Raw genomic sequence first — 13,523 nt, forward strand, 5'->3', positions numbered from 1 at the left:
TCCGCGCACATTTCCCCGAAAAGTGCCACCTGACGTCTAAGAAACCATTATTATCATGACATTAACCTATAAAAATAGGCGTATCACGAGGCCCTTTCGTCTCGCGCGTTTCGGTGATGACGGTGAAAACCTCTGACACATGCAGCTCCCGGAGACGGTCACAGCTTGTCTGTAAGCGGATGCCGGGAGCAGACAAGCCCGTCAGGGCGCGTCAGCGGGTGTTGGCGGGTGTCGGGGCTGGCTTAACTATGCGGCATCAGAGCAGATTGTACTGAGAGTGCACCATATGCGGTGTGAAATACCGCACAGATGCGTAAGGAGAAAATACCGCATCAGGCGCCATTCGCCATTCAGGCTGCGCAACTGTTGGGAAGGGCGATCGGTGCGGGCCTCTTCGCTATTACGCCAGCTGGCGAAAGGGGGATGTGCTGCAAGGCGATTAAGTTGGGTAACGCCAGGGTTTTCCCAGTCACGACGTTGTAAAACGACGGCCAGTGAATTCGAGCTCGGTACCCCCTCTGCCATTTTCGGTATTCTCCAACCATTGCTGCTGCCGTTGCTGCTGCTGCTGCTGTTGCTGTTTGGTCACACACTTTCTGCTGCAGCTGGCGTTGGGAAGCTGTGCAGGGGAAAACCCTAGGTTTTAGGGCTTAGGGTTTAGGGTTTAGGGTTTAGGGTTTCTGAGGGTTAAAAGTATAGCGGCGGGCTGGCTGCTGCGTCTGTGCTAGGGCGCGCTGTAGCGGGACTGCGCTGGGGCTGCATGCGGCGATCAGAGGATAGAAAGGCACTTTTATTGTTCTTTTTTCCTTTTAAACGTTGAAATTTAATTAAATCGATATTTTAATTTAATTTAATTTCAATTTAAACGAGAATCTTCGCCATTTCCGCTGGTCTGCGTCCCAGGGCGCCCCGGCGCCGCCACGCCGCGGCTTGCAGCCGCGCCAGCCGAATTCTTTTTTTTGTTTTTCTTCTTTTTAATTTATTATTTAATTAAATTTAAAATAGTTATTTATTCCTGGTTGTCAGCTGCTGCTGCTGCTGCTGTTTCTGCTCCGCCGACAGCAGCGTTTGTTGCTGCCAGCTACCTCACGCGCATGAGGTGTACGTACACCTCAGCGCCCACTCTCTCCGCGGCCTAGCCCTCTCCGTGTTGGTCATTTAATTCAGTTTGCTGCTGCTGCGCTGCAGAAGCTGTCAGCAGCAGCAGCAGCAGTAGCAGCAAATGCAGGGGCTCGAGCTGCAGCTTGGGTGTGCTGCCTTCAGGGGCCCCGCAGCAGCACGGGGGGCCCCTTGAGCTGCAGCAGCAAAAGTCTCGAAATTGGGTTTATTTTTTTTGTTTCCCCCCCCTTTTTTCCGCTTTTTGGATCTTATTTGCTGCTGCATCTCTCTCTGCTATTCCCTTAGCTGCTGCTAGCAGCTCTTGCGCCAGTTTCTCCTCTTTTTTCCATTTGCTGCTGCAAAATGCTGCCACCGGGAGACCCCGAAGACGCAGACAACTCCATCTTAAGGCGCAAAAGGCGGGCCCCTGCTTCTCCGCTGCAGCAAGCAGCGCAGCAGCAGCAGCAGCAAAGCGAAGATGCTGCAGCACTTGAAGACAGTTTGATGGCGCTGCTGCTGCCAGAGGGGGCCTCAGCAGCAGCAGAAGCAGCAGCAGCAGCAGCAGACTCCGACGCCGCCTCCAACTCCGCCTTAGCGGAGCTCGCGGGGCTCTCCCCCACCGCCCTGGGGGGCCCCCTGGGGCCCCCGGGGCCCCCAGGATCTCCGGGGGCCCCCGGGACCCCCGGGGCCCCCGGGGCCCCGGGGGCCCCCGGGCTCTCCCCCAGTGCAGCAGCAGCTGGGGGCGGGCACGAGCTGCTGTCGGTGGGCGGCGGGGGCGCAGCAGCAGCAGCAGCAGCAGCAGCGGTTGCTGCGGGCGCGGCGCAGCAGCAGCAGCAGCCGGTGCAGGTGCAGAACGTAATAGCCAGCGGGCGGTTCGTGCTGGAGGGCCCGCGGGGGTCTTTAGACCTCCGCAGAATTGCAATTAGCTGCAGATTTGCAGAGTACAACCCGCGGAAGGTGAACGCATGCATAGTGCGGCTGCGGCGGCCGCGCTGCACCGCCATGATATTCCGATCAGGTGCGATTTTCCCCTTTTTCCTCCCATTTGTCCTTTTAACGCTATTTTATTTTATTTTGTTTCTTTTTTCTCTTTTTATGTTTTAAAATGACCCGCAAAATCGCCCGAAAGAGCCCCCCGCGGCGCGTCGTTTTCAGGTGTATAGGCAGCTCTCCGCGCGGCGCCGCCGGCGAAGCTGCTCGCGCGCCGCCGATCTGTCGTCATTTATTTGTTTTTAGACTTTTATATTATTAATTTCTTATTTGTTTTCAATTTTAAAATTAATTTTCGACTCCTTTCGCCCGATTCCGCGCGCTGCAGGCCGAGTTATGCTCACCGGCGCCCAGAGCGAAGCCGCGGCGCTGCGGGCCGCGCGGCTGCTGGTCAAAATGCTGCAGGCCATATTTTGCCCCAAACCGCCTGTTGCTGCTGCTGCTGCTGCTGCTGCGGAGCCGCAGCAGCTGCTGCAGCTGCTGCAGCTGCCGCCGCCGGAGACGCAGGAGGCGCCGGGGGACCCGGCAGCAGCAGCAGGGCCCCTGGCGCTGCTGTCCGAGAGCAGCGAGAGCAGCACTGCAACAGCAGCAGCAGCAGCAGCAGCAGGAGCAGCCTCCGCGCCAGCAGCAGCAGCCGCCGCTGCTGGTGCTGCTGCTGCTGCTGCTGCAGCCCCCGAGCAGCAGCAACTGGCAGTGCGAGAGGGGCCCCCCTCCCCTGAAAAGGCCCTGGGGGCCCCAGCAGCCGCGCAGGGGGCCCCCCAGAGTAGCACAGAGAACTGCAGCAGCAAGCAGATCTGCAGCAGCAAACAGAGCAGCAGCAGCAGCAGCAGCAAACAGAACTGCAGCAGCATAAGGCTCGCGGACTTCGCCGTAGAAAATATTGTTGCAACAGCAGACTGCGGCCTCCCAGTGAGGCTTGAGGGTTTGGCCTTCGACCACAAAGAGTTCTGCAGCTACGAGCCCGAGCTCTTCGCAGGCAGGGTTTAGGGTTTAGGGTTTAGGGTTTAGGGTTTGGGGTTCGGGGTTTGGGAGCTGCGGCGGCCGGGTGCTCGCCCGCTGCTGCGGGCCTGGCTGTGGCGCCTGCTTCGCCGCGCCTCGGCGAAGCAGCTAGGGTTTAGGGTTTAGGGTTTAGGGTTTAGGGTTTAGGGTTTGTGCTGCAGGGCTGGTGTACCGCTACAGCCCCACGCCTTCGCTGAAGGCCGTGCTGCTGATTTTCGTCAGCGGCAAAGTTGTTATAACTGGCTGCCGCGCGGAAGCAGAAGTTGAAGAAGTTTTTAATTCTTTTTTTCCAGTGCTGCTCAAGTACCACACCTAGCAGCAGCAGCAGCAGCAGCAGCAGCAGCAGCAGAGCAGCAGCAGCGGGGGCAGCAGCCAGAGCGGCGGCAGCAGCAGCCAGAAACGCGCCAGCAGCAGCCAGAAACGCGCCAGCAGCAGCCGGAGCGGCGGCAGCAGCAGCGAGAGCAGCAGCGGCAGCAGCAGCAGCGACAGAAGCAGCGACCGCAGCAGCAGCAGCAGCAGCAGCGGCAAGAGCCGCAGCAGCAGCAACAGCCGAAGCTGCAAGCTGGGTCGGACTGCTGCACACAGACTCAATCCAAATCGAGATTTTGCTGCTGCTGCCACTGCTGCTCTTGCTGCGCAGCCTGCTGCTGCTGCTGCCATTGCTGCGCGGTCTGCTGCTGCTGCTGCTGCTGCTCTTGCTGCTCAGTCTGCTGCCAGCAGGCAGCAATGAACAGCAGCACATATAAACAACCACAGAAGTAATTTTTATTTTTTTATTTTAGAAAATATATTCAATCTTTTGCACTAAAAGTAAGATTAGATTTTTGGATTCAAAAATTACTTTTTTGAATTCAACTTCAGTGAGGCTCGGGTGTACGTACACTGGGGGGCCTGATCCCGCGCGGCTGCGCAACGACAGACTGCGCTGAGGGTTCAGGATTCAGGGTTTAGGGTTTAGGGTTTAGGGTTTAGGGTTAGGGGCTCTTTGGGCGGCGGCTGCAGCGGCTGCCTGTAGAAGTGCTGCTGGGGTGTGCAGGTGCGGGCTAGGGGGGAAACAGCGCGTAAAGCTAATTTTTTTTTGATAAATGGATTTATTTTAAATAAAAAAGAATAATTAAAAAAAGTATTTCGAATTTGTGCAGCTTTTAAGCCTCGATCAGCGCAGAGTGCTCGTCGCGTCGGCGCACTGCCGCGGCGTGCGGGTGTGCCTTCGCGGGCGCGGCGGGCTGCGCGCCTTCGCGGATACAAAAACGCCGAAATAAAATCTATTTTTTGTCCTTTTTTGATTTTTCTTTTTAATAAAAGAATCCAAATTCAAAACGGGGAGGCGCAGACGGGCGCGGCGGCCGGGACGGCGCAAACGATCGAGGACCGTGTGCACCACTGCTCTTCGCCCGCGCAGCTGGGGGCTGCGCCCCAGGCCCCTCCACCGCCGCCTTTCGCCTTTAAAACAATTTATATATTAGTTTTTCCGGTTTTAAAAAGCTTTTATTCGCCGCTGGCGGTCTTTTACCGGAAGATCGCGTTGGTTTCTGTCGCCGGTGCGCGCGGTGTATGTACAGCGCGCCGCTGCAGCTCCGCCGTCCAGCGCGGCGTCCACGAGCTTACGCTCGCCATTAAATTCTTTTCTGCGTTTTTTCTTTTTTAAATTCAACTGAAATCAATTTTGGCGCCTCGGAGCAGCGCAGCACCAAGTTTCCCCCTAGTTTTCGCCCCGCCCCACAGCCAGAAGCTGCTGCTGCTGCTCTCTCCCCTGTTTGCTGCCAGCTGCTTTTCAGATATGAGCAGCGCAGCAGTTTGACTTCAATGGCCGGGCTGGCGCTCCGGGGCCTCGAGAGCTGCAGCAGCAAAGCGGCTTCCCGCGGGTGGCTTGCTGCTGCTGCTGCTGCTGCTGCAGCAGCAATGCTCTGCGGCGCCCCAGGGGGCCAGAAGCCCCCCGGTCCCCCTTATGAGTGAATTGGCTCTTGCTGCTGCCAGCAGAAAGCCCTGCTGCGCGGAAGGCAGCAAGTTGTTTGCTGCTGCTGCTGCTGCTTTCGCCTGCGCCTCTGCTGCTGCTGCAGCGCAGCAGCAGCCCGCCTGCTTGCTGCAGGCCTTCAGGTGTACAGACAGGCGCCGGTGAGCTCCCCGCCGAGCCGCTTTTGTTTCTTCATTTCTTTTAATGCCAAATAGAGAAATATGATTCATGTGGAGCCTCTCAGGCGCCTGCGCACTGCAGCAGACGGGCCCGAGGCTTCGCTGCAGCAGCAGCAGCAGCAGCAGCAAAGCCACAGGCCAGAGGCAACAGCAGTATATGTCATTGTGGTGCTGAGCCTTTTGGCCCTGGCCGTTCTTTCTGTGGGCCTTTGGTGGTGCAAGCACGGCTTCGGGTCCCCGCGCCTGCAACCCAGCAGCAGCAGCAGCAGCAGCAGCAGCAGCAGCAGCAAGGTGGTGCGCGCAGCAGCAAAGCCGCGCAAGGGCAGCAGCAACAGCGAAGGCCTCTGGGGGGACTTGGGGGCTTTCAGCACAGCAGCTTTTAAGCCCTGCAGCACTGAGGTGCGGGGAAGCAGCAGGTTGCAGCTGGCGCCGCCCCCGCCTGCTGCAGCAGCAGCAGCAGCAGCAGCAGCAAGCAGCAGCGTCGTGCGGGTGCGCTCTCGCAGAGCGAGAGCAGCAAAGGCGAGGGCCAGGCTGCGGCGGCTGCGCTCGACGAGATCTTTTTGCGGCCTTTGCAGCCAGCCCTACAGCCACTGCAGGCTGCCAGCAGCAGCAGCAGCAGCAGCAGCAGCAGCAGCGGGGGGGGCGGCCGGCAGCAGCACCGACTCCCTCTCGGGGAAGGCCAAGGGCCCGCAGTGTATAGACAGATATGTCTTGGGGCTGCAGATGCTGCAGCGGGCAGCTTTGCTGCGGATAAGAAGGTCTGGGGCTTCAGCAGCAGCAGCGGCAGCAGTTGCTGCTGCTGCTGCTGCTGCCGCGGAGGGCTCCCGGCGCTGCTAGCGCCCGCTCCTAGCTGCCCTGCCGATGCTGCTGCTGCTGGTGGCAGCACTTTGTTTGTCTGCTAGTTGTCAATTTGTTTAAGTTCTGGTATTTTTGAAAGGAGCTGCTGCTGCTGCGGCTGCGGCGCTGAGGTGTACGTACAGCTCCGCAGCAGCGCGGCCTGCTGCTGAGGTGTACGTACACCTCAGCAGCCGCCGCGGCCCCGGCGCCTTTGGGGCTCCATTTGTTTCGCAGAAAAACAAATTTGAAATTATTTGAAGTTTAATTTGAAAGTATTTGAAGTTTAATTTGAAATCGTTTGAAGTTTAATTTGAAATTTGTTTTTAATTCCATTTTTATTTTGAAGGCTCTCAGGTGTACGTACACTGCGCGCTTGTGCGCAGCAGCAAAAATGCAAATTTGAATTTCAAATTTTCACTTTCATTTTTTCAAAAAAGTTTTAATTTGCATTTAAAACAGACAACCAAACAGCGCCACATAACCATTTATACCTCCAAACCCTAAACCCTAAACCCTAGGGCCTCCGGGTGTATGTACAACCACGTAAAAGTGCAGACTTGAGGGATGAACAGAAAATGGATTATCGCTTATTTATTTGTGATGAAAGCAAATAAAATGAAATAAAATAAAATAAAATAAAATAAAATAAAATAAGGCAAAATAAAATAAATTCACATTTGCAACTTCGAAATAAATTGAATGTGCTGCATGCGCGCCTTCAAATGAAGCAGCTTTCTGAATTGAAACAAAAAAGACAAAAAAAATAAACAAACTAAATGATTTAAATAATTCAAATAATTAAAACAATTAGAATAATTAAAAGAGTTAAAATGAAGTAATAATGAATAAAACAATTATAATGGTATTAACAGCAAACAAGAAATAGAGATGCGCAAACAGCTGCAGCGGGGAAAGCAGCACTTAGTTGACTAAATAATTAAACTAATTAAATAAATAATAAAAATAATAAAAATTTAAAATAGTTAAAATAATTCAAAAGAATTTGAATATTTAAATGAAATTAAAAAGTTGGAAAAAAATCCGCCGGCGCTCGAGCTGCGGTGACACCTGGGGTGTCTGCGTAGCTCTTTTTGCTTCTGCGCAAAGCCGGAAGACATTTAATTTCACTTAAATCATTTCATTTAAATCATTTTAATCTTCAAATTACCAAGTAAAGTTGCAATTAAATTCAGTTTTCTTTATTTTTGCCCTTCTTTCCTTTCTTTTCTCCGCAGCACACAGACACACACAGAAAGGGCTTCTAAACAGCTCCTCTCTAGCTAGCTACAGCTAGCTACAGCTAGCTGCAGCTAGCTGCAGCTAGCTGCAGCTAGCTGCAGCTAGCTCTGTCTAATGCTGGCTGGCTCTAGCTAGCTGTAGCTAGCTGTAGCTGGCTTTAGCTAGCTGCAGCTCGCCGTGGCTGATGGTAGCTAGCTAGCTAGCTAGCTGCAGCCAGAGTCAGCTGGGGCTAGCTAGCTGCGGCCGGAACCAGGCAGCTAGCTAGCTGTCGCTAGCTAGCTGCAGCTAGTCACAGCTAGCTGCAGCTAGCCACAGCAAGCTGCAGCTAGCCACGGGTAGCTGCAGCTAGTGCAAGCTAGCCGTAGCTAGCCACAGCTAGCTGCAGCTAGCTGTAGCCGGAGGCACTGCTGGTTCTTCTTTTGCTTCTGCTGACTTGTGGGGTTTTGCTGCTGCTGCCCTTTGAGAGGGAGAGCAGCAGTGCATGTGCGCTGGGGTGTACGTACACCCCGGAGTCGCTGCTGCTGCGAGGAGGGCGTTGGGGCGCAAGCTGGGGTGTACGTACACCCGAGAGATGTGCAGATCTTCCTTTTGCTGCTGCTGGGCGCAGCAGCTTCGGGATTTGTCTTCTGCTGGGGCCTGGGGGGCCCCCGGGGGCCCCCGGGGGTTGTATGTCTTCGAATTTGATTTAAAAAGGATTAATTAAATTAAAAAAACGAAAATAGAATTAAAAAGAGGGAAAGAAAGAAGAAAAAGATGGCGGGCGGCGGCAGCGGCGCAGCCACGGGCCCCAGCTGCGCAGCAGCAGAGCCTGCGAGACCGCCGCAGCAGCAAAGGGCCGAGTGGCTCTTCCTTTTTTGCATCAAAGTTCTTTTTTTGTTTATTTGCTGCTTTTAGATTCACTATTTTGGAGAAAAAAAGGGAAAGAGTTATGTTTGAAGTGGGAAGAGAGCAGCAGCAGGGGCGCCGCGGCTGCGCTCACCGACGGGCGGCGAGCCTGAGGGTCCCGAACGCCGCTCTTCTCCGTTTTTTCGCCAATCAAACGCTCTTATTTAATTAAATTATCAATTTTAAACTTTTCCCCCTTCAATTTCGCAAAAAACAACCGCAGAAACTCTCCTGCGCGCGCCCGACGCCGCCGCCCGCCACCAGCTGTCTGGACACCTCAACAACCTGCACAAACCCGATCTTCTCCGCTGCTGCTCTTCATTTCATTTCTTTTTCTTTTCTTTTCTTTTTCTTTTCCCTTTTTGTCTTTCCAGCGCTGCCCGTGGGCCTCGATAAGCTGCGGGAATGACAGCAACAGCAAACCAAATACTCACCAACTGAATCTGCTGCTGCTGCTGCACACCCCGACTCAAGGCGCAGCCGCCATGCCGCCTGGCCCTCCGCCCGCCCCAGCAGCAGCAGCAGCAGCAGCAGCGCGGCCGGCAGCAGCAGCGGAAGCCGCAGCGGCGGGCGCAGCCGAAGCTGCAGCTGCGCCCCCCGCCGCTGCTCCCGCTCCAGCTCCTGCTGCTGCGGCTCCCCCTGCTGCGGCTCCTGCTGCTGCGGCTTCCCCTGCTGCAGCTCCTGCTGCTGCTGCTCCCGCTGCAGCAGCAGCAGCACGGCCCTCGCGGGATGTCCGCGGCAGCAGCACCCCGGCTCCCGGCGCCAACGCCGGCATTCAGCTCCACAGTTTGCAAAAGGGGCCCCCAGGGAACTGGGGGCCCCCCTCAGGGGCCCCCCCACCCTCTCAGCAGCAGCAGCAGCAGCAGCAGCAGCCGCAGCAGCAGCAGCGGGAGTCGGGGGCGTTGGCTGGGGTCTCCGTCGGCGGCAGCAGCAGCAGCAGCGGGCCCGCCGACTCGTGCTCCGCAGCAGGGCGCTGCTCCGCAGCAGGGCACTGCTGCTGCTGCTGCTGCGCAGCAGCACGGGGGCGAGGCGGCTACGCGGAGGCGCTGTACCGGCAGCAGCAGCAGCAGCAGCAGCAGCAGCAGCAGCTGTGCACGTGGATCGACCGGACGGACTCGAGGCCCCCCGGAGAGTTCATCCGGAGACACGGATTCAGCAAACCTTTTCAAGTTTATCAAGTTGCTTCCTGGGTTTTATTTGCTGCTGACTTGCTGCTGTTCTACTTGGTGGCAGTTCCTGCGGTGTCTGTACACCTCAGGCTGGCCTGTGGGGTGCTCTTCGGCTGCTGCTGCTGCGCTCTCTTTTGCCTGGCCTACAGGTGCACTGCAGCAGACCCCATAGACCCTTTGGCTTTTGCTTCCGGGCCTTACTGTCCTGCTGCTGCTGCTGCTGCTGCTGCTGCTGCTGACGCTGCTGCTGCTGCGGCGGACGCGCCCGCGGCCCCGGGCGCGGGCGGCGCGCCGGGGCAGCAGCAGCAGCTGCAGCAGCAGCGCGACCGCCTCGAGCAGCGGGAGGCGCTGCTGCAGCAGCAGCTGCAGCAGCAAGCTGCTGCTGCAGCAGAAGCCACCCGCTGCTGCTGCTGCTGCGGAGGAGTTCTCGAAAGAAGCAAACACTGCCGCTCCTGCAACAAATGCGTCGATGTCTTTGACCACCACTGCGTCTGGATCAACAACTGCGTCGGCAAGGCCAACTACAGGCAAAACCTGCTGCTGCTGCTGCTGCTGCTGCTGCTGCTGCTGCTGCTGCTGCGCTTCTGCTGCTGCTGCTGCTGGGGTTGTTTTTGTCGCTGCGGTTTTCGTGGTGTTGCTGTTTTGTTGTTGTTGTTTTTGTTCCTGTTTTTGTTCCTCTTGCTGCTTTTATTGTTTGTGCTTTTGTTGCTTTTGTTGCTGCTGCTGCTGCTGTTGTTGCTGTTGTTGCTGTTTGTTTTTGTTGTTGATGTTGATGTTGCCGCTGCTGCTCGTGGTTTGCTGTTGCTGCGCATGGTTTGCTGCTTCTGGTGGTTTCCTGCTGCTCTTTCGCTGCTGCTGTAGCTGGTGGGGTCTGCTGCTGCTGCTGCTGCTGCTGCTGCTGCTGCTCACGCGGGCTTTGACCACTGTGCTGCTGATTGCTTTTGCGAGGAGCGTGTTGCTTTTGCTGCTGCTGCTGGCGTTGCTGTTCATGCTGCTGCTGTATCTGCTGCTGCTGCTGGCGCTGCAGCGGATAAATCGTCAATGTGCACATTGCTGCTGCTGCTGCTGCTGCTGCTGCTGCAGGGCGTTTGTGGGCATGTTGTTTGCTGCTGCTGCAACTGTGCTGCTGCTGGTGGCGGTGCCTCTTTACCAAATTATTGCTGAAGCTGTCAGCGGCAGCTGCCGAGAAAACTGGAAGCAAGTAAGCTGCTGCAGCACACACGCGTAGCTAGCTAGCCAGCTAGCTAGCTGGCTAGCTAGCCAGCTAGCTAGCCAGCTAGCTGGCTAGCTAGATGCGTGACTAGCTAGCTAGAGCGCTGGCTAGCTGCTTAGGCAGCTAGCCAGCTAGCCAGCTAGCCAGCTAGCTAGCTAGCTAGCTAGCTATCTGGCTAGCTAGCTGCTGCTGTTTCTCGCGAAGTTGATTAAAATTTGTCTATTTTTTAATTTGTGCTGCACTCTTTATTTGGCAGCAAAAGAATTGGCTCCGTCTTTTGTGCCGGACTTGAAGTGCTCCGCCGCTGCGCCTCGTGCTGCTGCTGCTGCAGCAGCAGCAGCTGCTGCTGCTGCTGCTGATGCTGCATGTGTGTCTTTGCTGCGGCTTTTATTCCACTTGTATCATTGCATGTTAATTATTAAATTGAATTAAGCAAATTAAGTTCATTTATTTAATTAGATTAAATTCATTGAATTAAGTAAATAATTGAATTGCTGCAAAGGCGCCACCAGCTGCGTGTGCTGCTGCTGCTGCTGCTGCTGCTCAGGTCTATGGGGGCTACAATGCTGTGGTGTTTTATTTTGCTGCTGCTGTTCCAATTGCTTTAAATGCCCCCGTTTTGGGCCTCGTGCTGCAGCTGCTGCTGCTGCACCTTTATTTGCTGCGGCACCACATGACTACTTTCGACTACATCACCATGCGCGTTGAGGAGGAGGTTAGCTGCTGCTGCTGCTGCTTTTGCTGCTGCTGCTGCTGCTGCTCCGGCTGCTGCTGATGATCTAGGGCCGCAGCTGGTCGCGATGTGCTGCAGCAGCAGCAGCAGCTGCTGCTGCTGCTGCTGTTTCCGCTGCTGGAGATGAAGTGCTGCTGCTACTGACCGTGGTGACGATCTTGTGCTGCTGTTGTTCTTCGATGCTGCTGCTGCAGCTGCTGCAGCTGCTGCTGCTAGTCTTGATGTGCTGCTGCTGCTTCTGCTGTTTGTGATCTAGTGCTGTCCTTGCTGCTGCTGCTGCTACTAGTGACCTTTTTGCTTCCGTTGGTTTATGGCGCTGTTTGCTTCTCCGTTTGTCTTTCCTCTTGCTGCTGCTGCTGCTTCTTTTGCTGTCGCTCGTGCTGCTGCTGCTACTGCTTTTTCTGTTTCTGCCGCTTTTGCTTTTGCTGCTGCTGCCCTTTTTTGTTTTGCTTTCGTCGCTGCTGCCGTTTCTTTTGCTGCTGCTGCTGCTGCTGGCTTCCTTGCCGTTGCTGCTTCGCGTTTTCTTTCGCTACTGCTGCTGCCGAAGTTGTACGGAACAAGGGAGCCTGCTGCTGCTGTTGCTGCTGCTGCTGCTGCTGCTGCTTGCTGCTGCTCCCAGGTCGAACGAAGAAGCCCCTCAACAAAACACCGGCCCTGCGTGGAGTGGATCGTCATAGACAAGAAGTACAAACCCTAAACCCTAAACCCTAAACCCTACTGGTTTTCTAGTAAAACTGCATTCTTGTGTATATAGTGTTCAAGGGTTTATTATTATTATTATCATTATTATTATTAGTGTTATTATTATTATTATTTGTTTTTTTTATTATTACTCTTTATTATTAATAATTATTACGATTCCTATTATTATTAGTATTGTTATTAATTATTCTTATTAGCAGCAGCAGCAGCAGGAGCAGCAGCAGCGTTAGTGCTGCACAAAAGAAGATGCCGAGGATATTTGCGACCGCCTTTATTTGCTGCTGCAGCTGACATGTTAGTTTTTATTTTTTATTCTTTCAATTGCCTTTATTTGATTTTGTTTTAATTGTTTTTCATTTATTTCCTCCTTGCTGCTGCTGCTGCTGCTGCTGCTGCTGCTGCTGCTGCTCAGGCGACTGCGCCGGGCGCGCCGCAAAGGGAGGGGTGCTGCTGCTGATGTCAGCCAGTGCGGCTCTGTTCAGCAGGTTTGCTGCTGCTGCTGCTGCTGCTGCTGCTCTTGTAGCTGCTGCTGCTTCTGCTGCGCTCGTTGCTGCTACTCGCGTTGCTGCTGCTGCTGCTGTTGTTGCTGCTGCTGCAGCATTAACAACAGGGAAGAAGCGCAGGCTTGCCTCGCGCTTTTTGCCCTTCTCTGCATGCGTTTCTGCTGCCTGATGTACTTGTTAATGAATTTATTTATTTATTTATTTTGTTTCATTTTATTTATTTGTTTGTCTTATTATTTATTTGGTTTTATTTATTTATTTTCATCTTTTTTGTTTGCTGCTGTTTGTCTTGTGTGTCTGTGATGCAGCTGTCTTCTGTTGAGTTGCTGACACCCAAAGCAAACGAGCATCAAGAGGTGATTTTTTGCTGCTGCTGTTGCTGCTGCTGCTGCAGTTGTTGCTGCTGCAGCTGCTGCTGCTGCAGCTGACTGCGTCTTTGTGCTCTTTTTTTGCAGGCTTTAAAAACGAATGACCAGCCGATCGACGCCAACGAGCAGCAGCAGCAGCAGCAGCAGCAGCAGCAAAGTGAACCTAGGGAAGCAGCGGTGCATGCAGTGTAGTTTAGAAGAGCAAGCATTTTGGCGCGCCAGCAACAAACGCTCCAGCTGCTGCTGCTGCTGCTGCAGCTGCAGCAGCTCCGGCAGCAGCTGCTGCTGAAGATCCACCAGCAGGTTTTGCTGTTGCTGCTGCACTTGATGCAGCAGCTCTTGCTGCTTCTGCAGAAGCAGGCGCTGCTGTCTCAGCTGCAGCTGTTTCTTGCAGCAATTGTCACTTAAGCAGCAGCGGCAGCAGCAGCAGCAGCAGCAGCAGCAGCAGCAGCAGCAGCAGCAGCAGCAGCAGCAGCAGCAGCAGCGGCGAGTGTCGCTGCTACCTTGTTTTCATGTGTGTCTTTGTTACTTTCTTGACTGATTTTTGAAGTTTGGTTTGGCTGCAAGCTGGAGATCTGCTGCTGCTGCTGCTGCTGTTGCGGTTGTTGCTGCTGCTCCTGCTGTTGCTGCTGCTGCTGCATTCCCTCCCTACTC

At 54.7% G+C, this 13,523-nt stretch overlaps 3 protein-coding genes across 3 annotated transcripts; all 3 read left to right on the forward strand.

Moving 5' to 3' along the window:
• Positions 1 to 1,461: 1,461 nt before the first annotated feature.
• Positions 1,462 to 3,403, forward strand: ETH_00019250 (TATA-box binding protein, putative; the record flags this gene model as incomplete). The annotated part of the gene is made up of 3 exons (XM_013375710.1): positions 1,462 to 2,116; positions 2,417 to 3,064; positions 3,249 to 3,403. The coding sequence occupies 3 exons, from the start codon at positions 1,462 to 1,464 to the stop codon at positions 3,401 to 3,403; spliced, it is 1,458 nt and encodes a 485-aa protein (XP_013231164.1).
• A 1,859-nt stretch (positions 3,404 to 5,262) lies between these two features.
• ETH_00019255 (uncharacterized protein) lies at positions 5,263 to 6,057 on the forward strand (the record flags this gene model as incomplete). The annotated part of the gene is made up of 1 exon (XM_013375711.1): positions 5,263 to 6,057. One exon carries the CDS (start codon positions 5,263 to 5,265, stop codon positions 6,055 to 6,057), a length of 795 nt encoding a protein of 264 aa, XP_013231165.1.
• A 2,609-nt stretch (positions 6,058 to 8,666) lies between these two features.
• Positions 8,667 to 13,061, forward strand: ETH_00019260 (zinc finger DHHC domain-containing protein, putative; the record flags this gene model as incomplete). Its single annotated transcript, XM_013375712.1, has 7 exons — positions 8,667 to 9,877; positions 10,434 to 10,551; positions 11,111 to 11,278; positions 11,916 to 11,980; positions 12,411 to 12,483; positions 12,810 to 12,857; positions 12,957 to 13,061. 7 exons carry the CDS (start codon positions 8,667 to 8,669, stop codon positions 13,059 to 13,061), a joined length of 1,788 nt encoding a protein of 595 aa, XP_013231166.1.
• Positions 13,062 to 13,523: the final 462 nt, after the last annotated feature.

The sequence above is a fragment of the Eimeria tenella genome, genomic scaffold, assembly GCF_000499545.2.
Source record: "Eimeria tenella Houghton genomic scaffold, Eth_scaff3, whole genome shotgun sequence".
Taxonomy (NCBI): Eukaryota; Apicomplexa; class Conoidasida; order Eucoccidiorida; family Eimeriidae; genus Eimeria; species Eimeria tenella.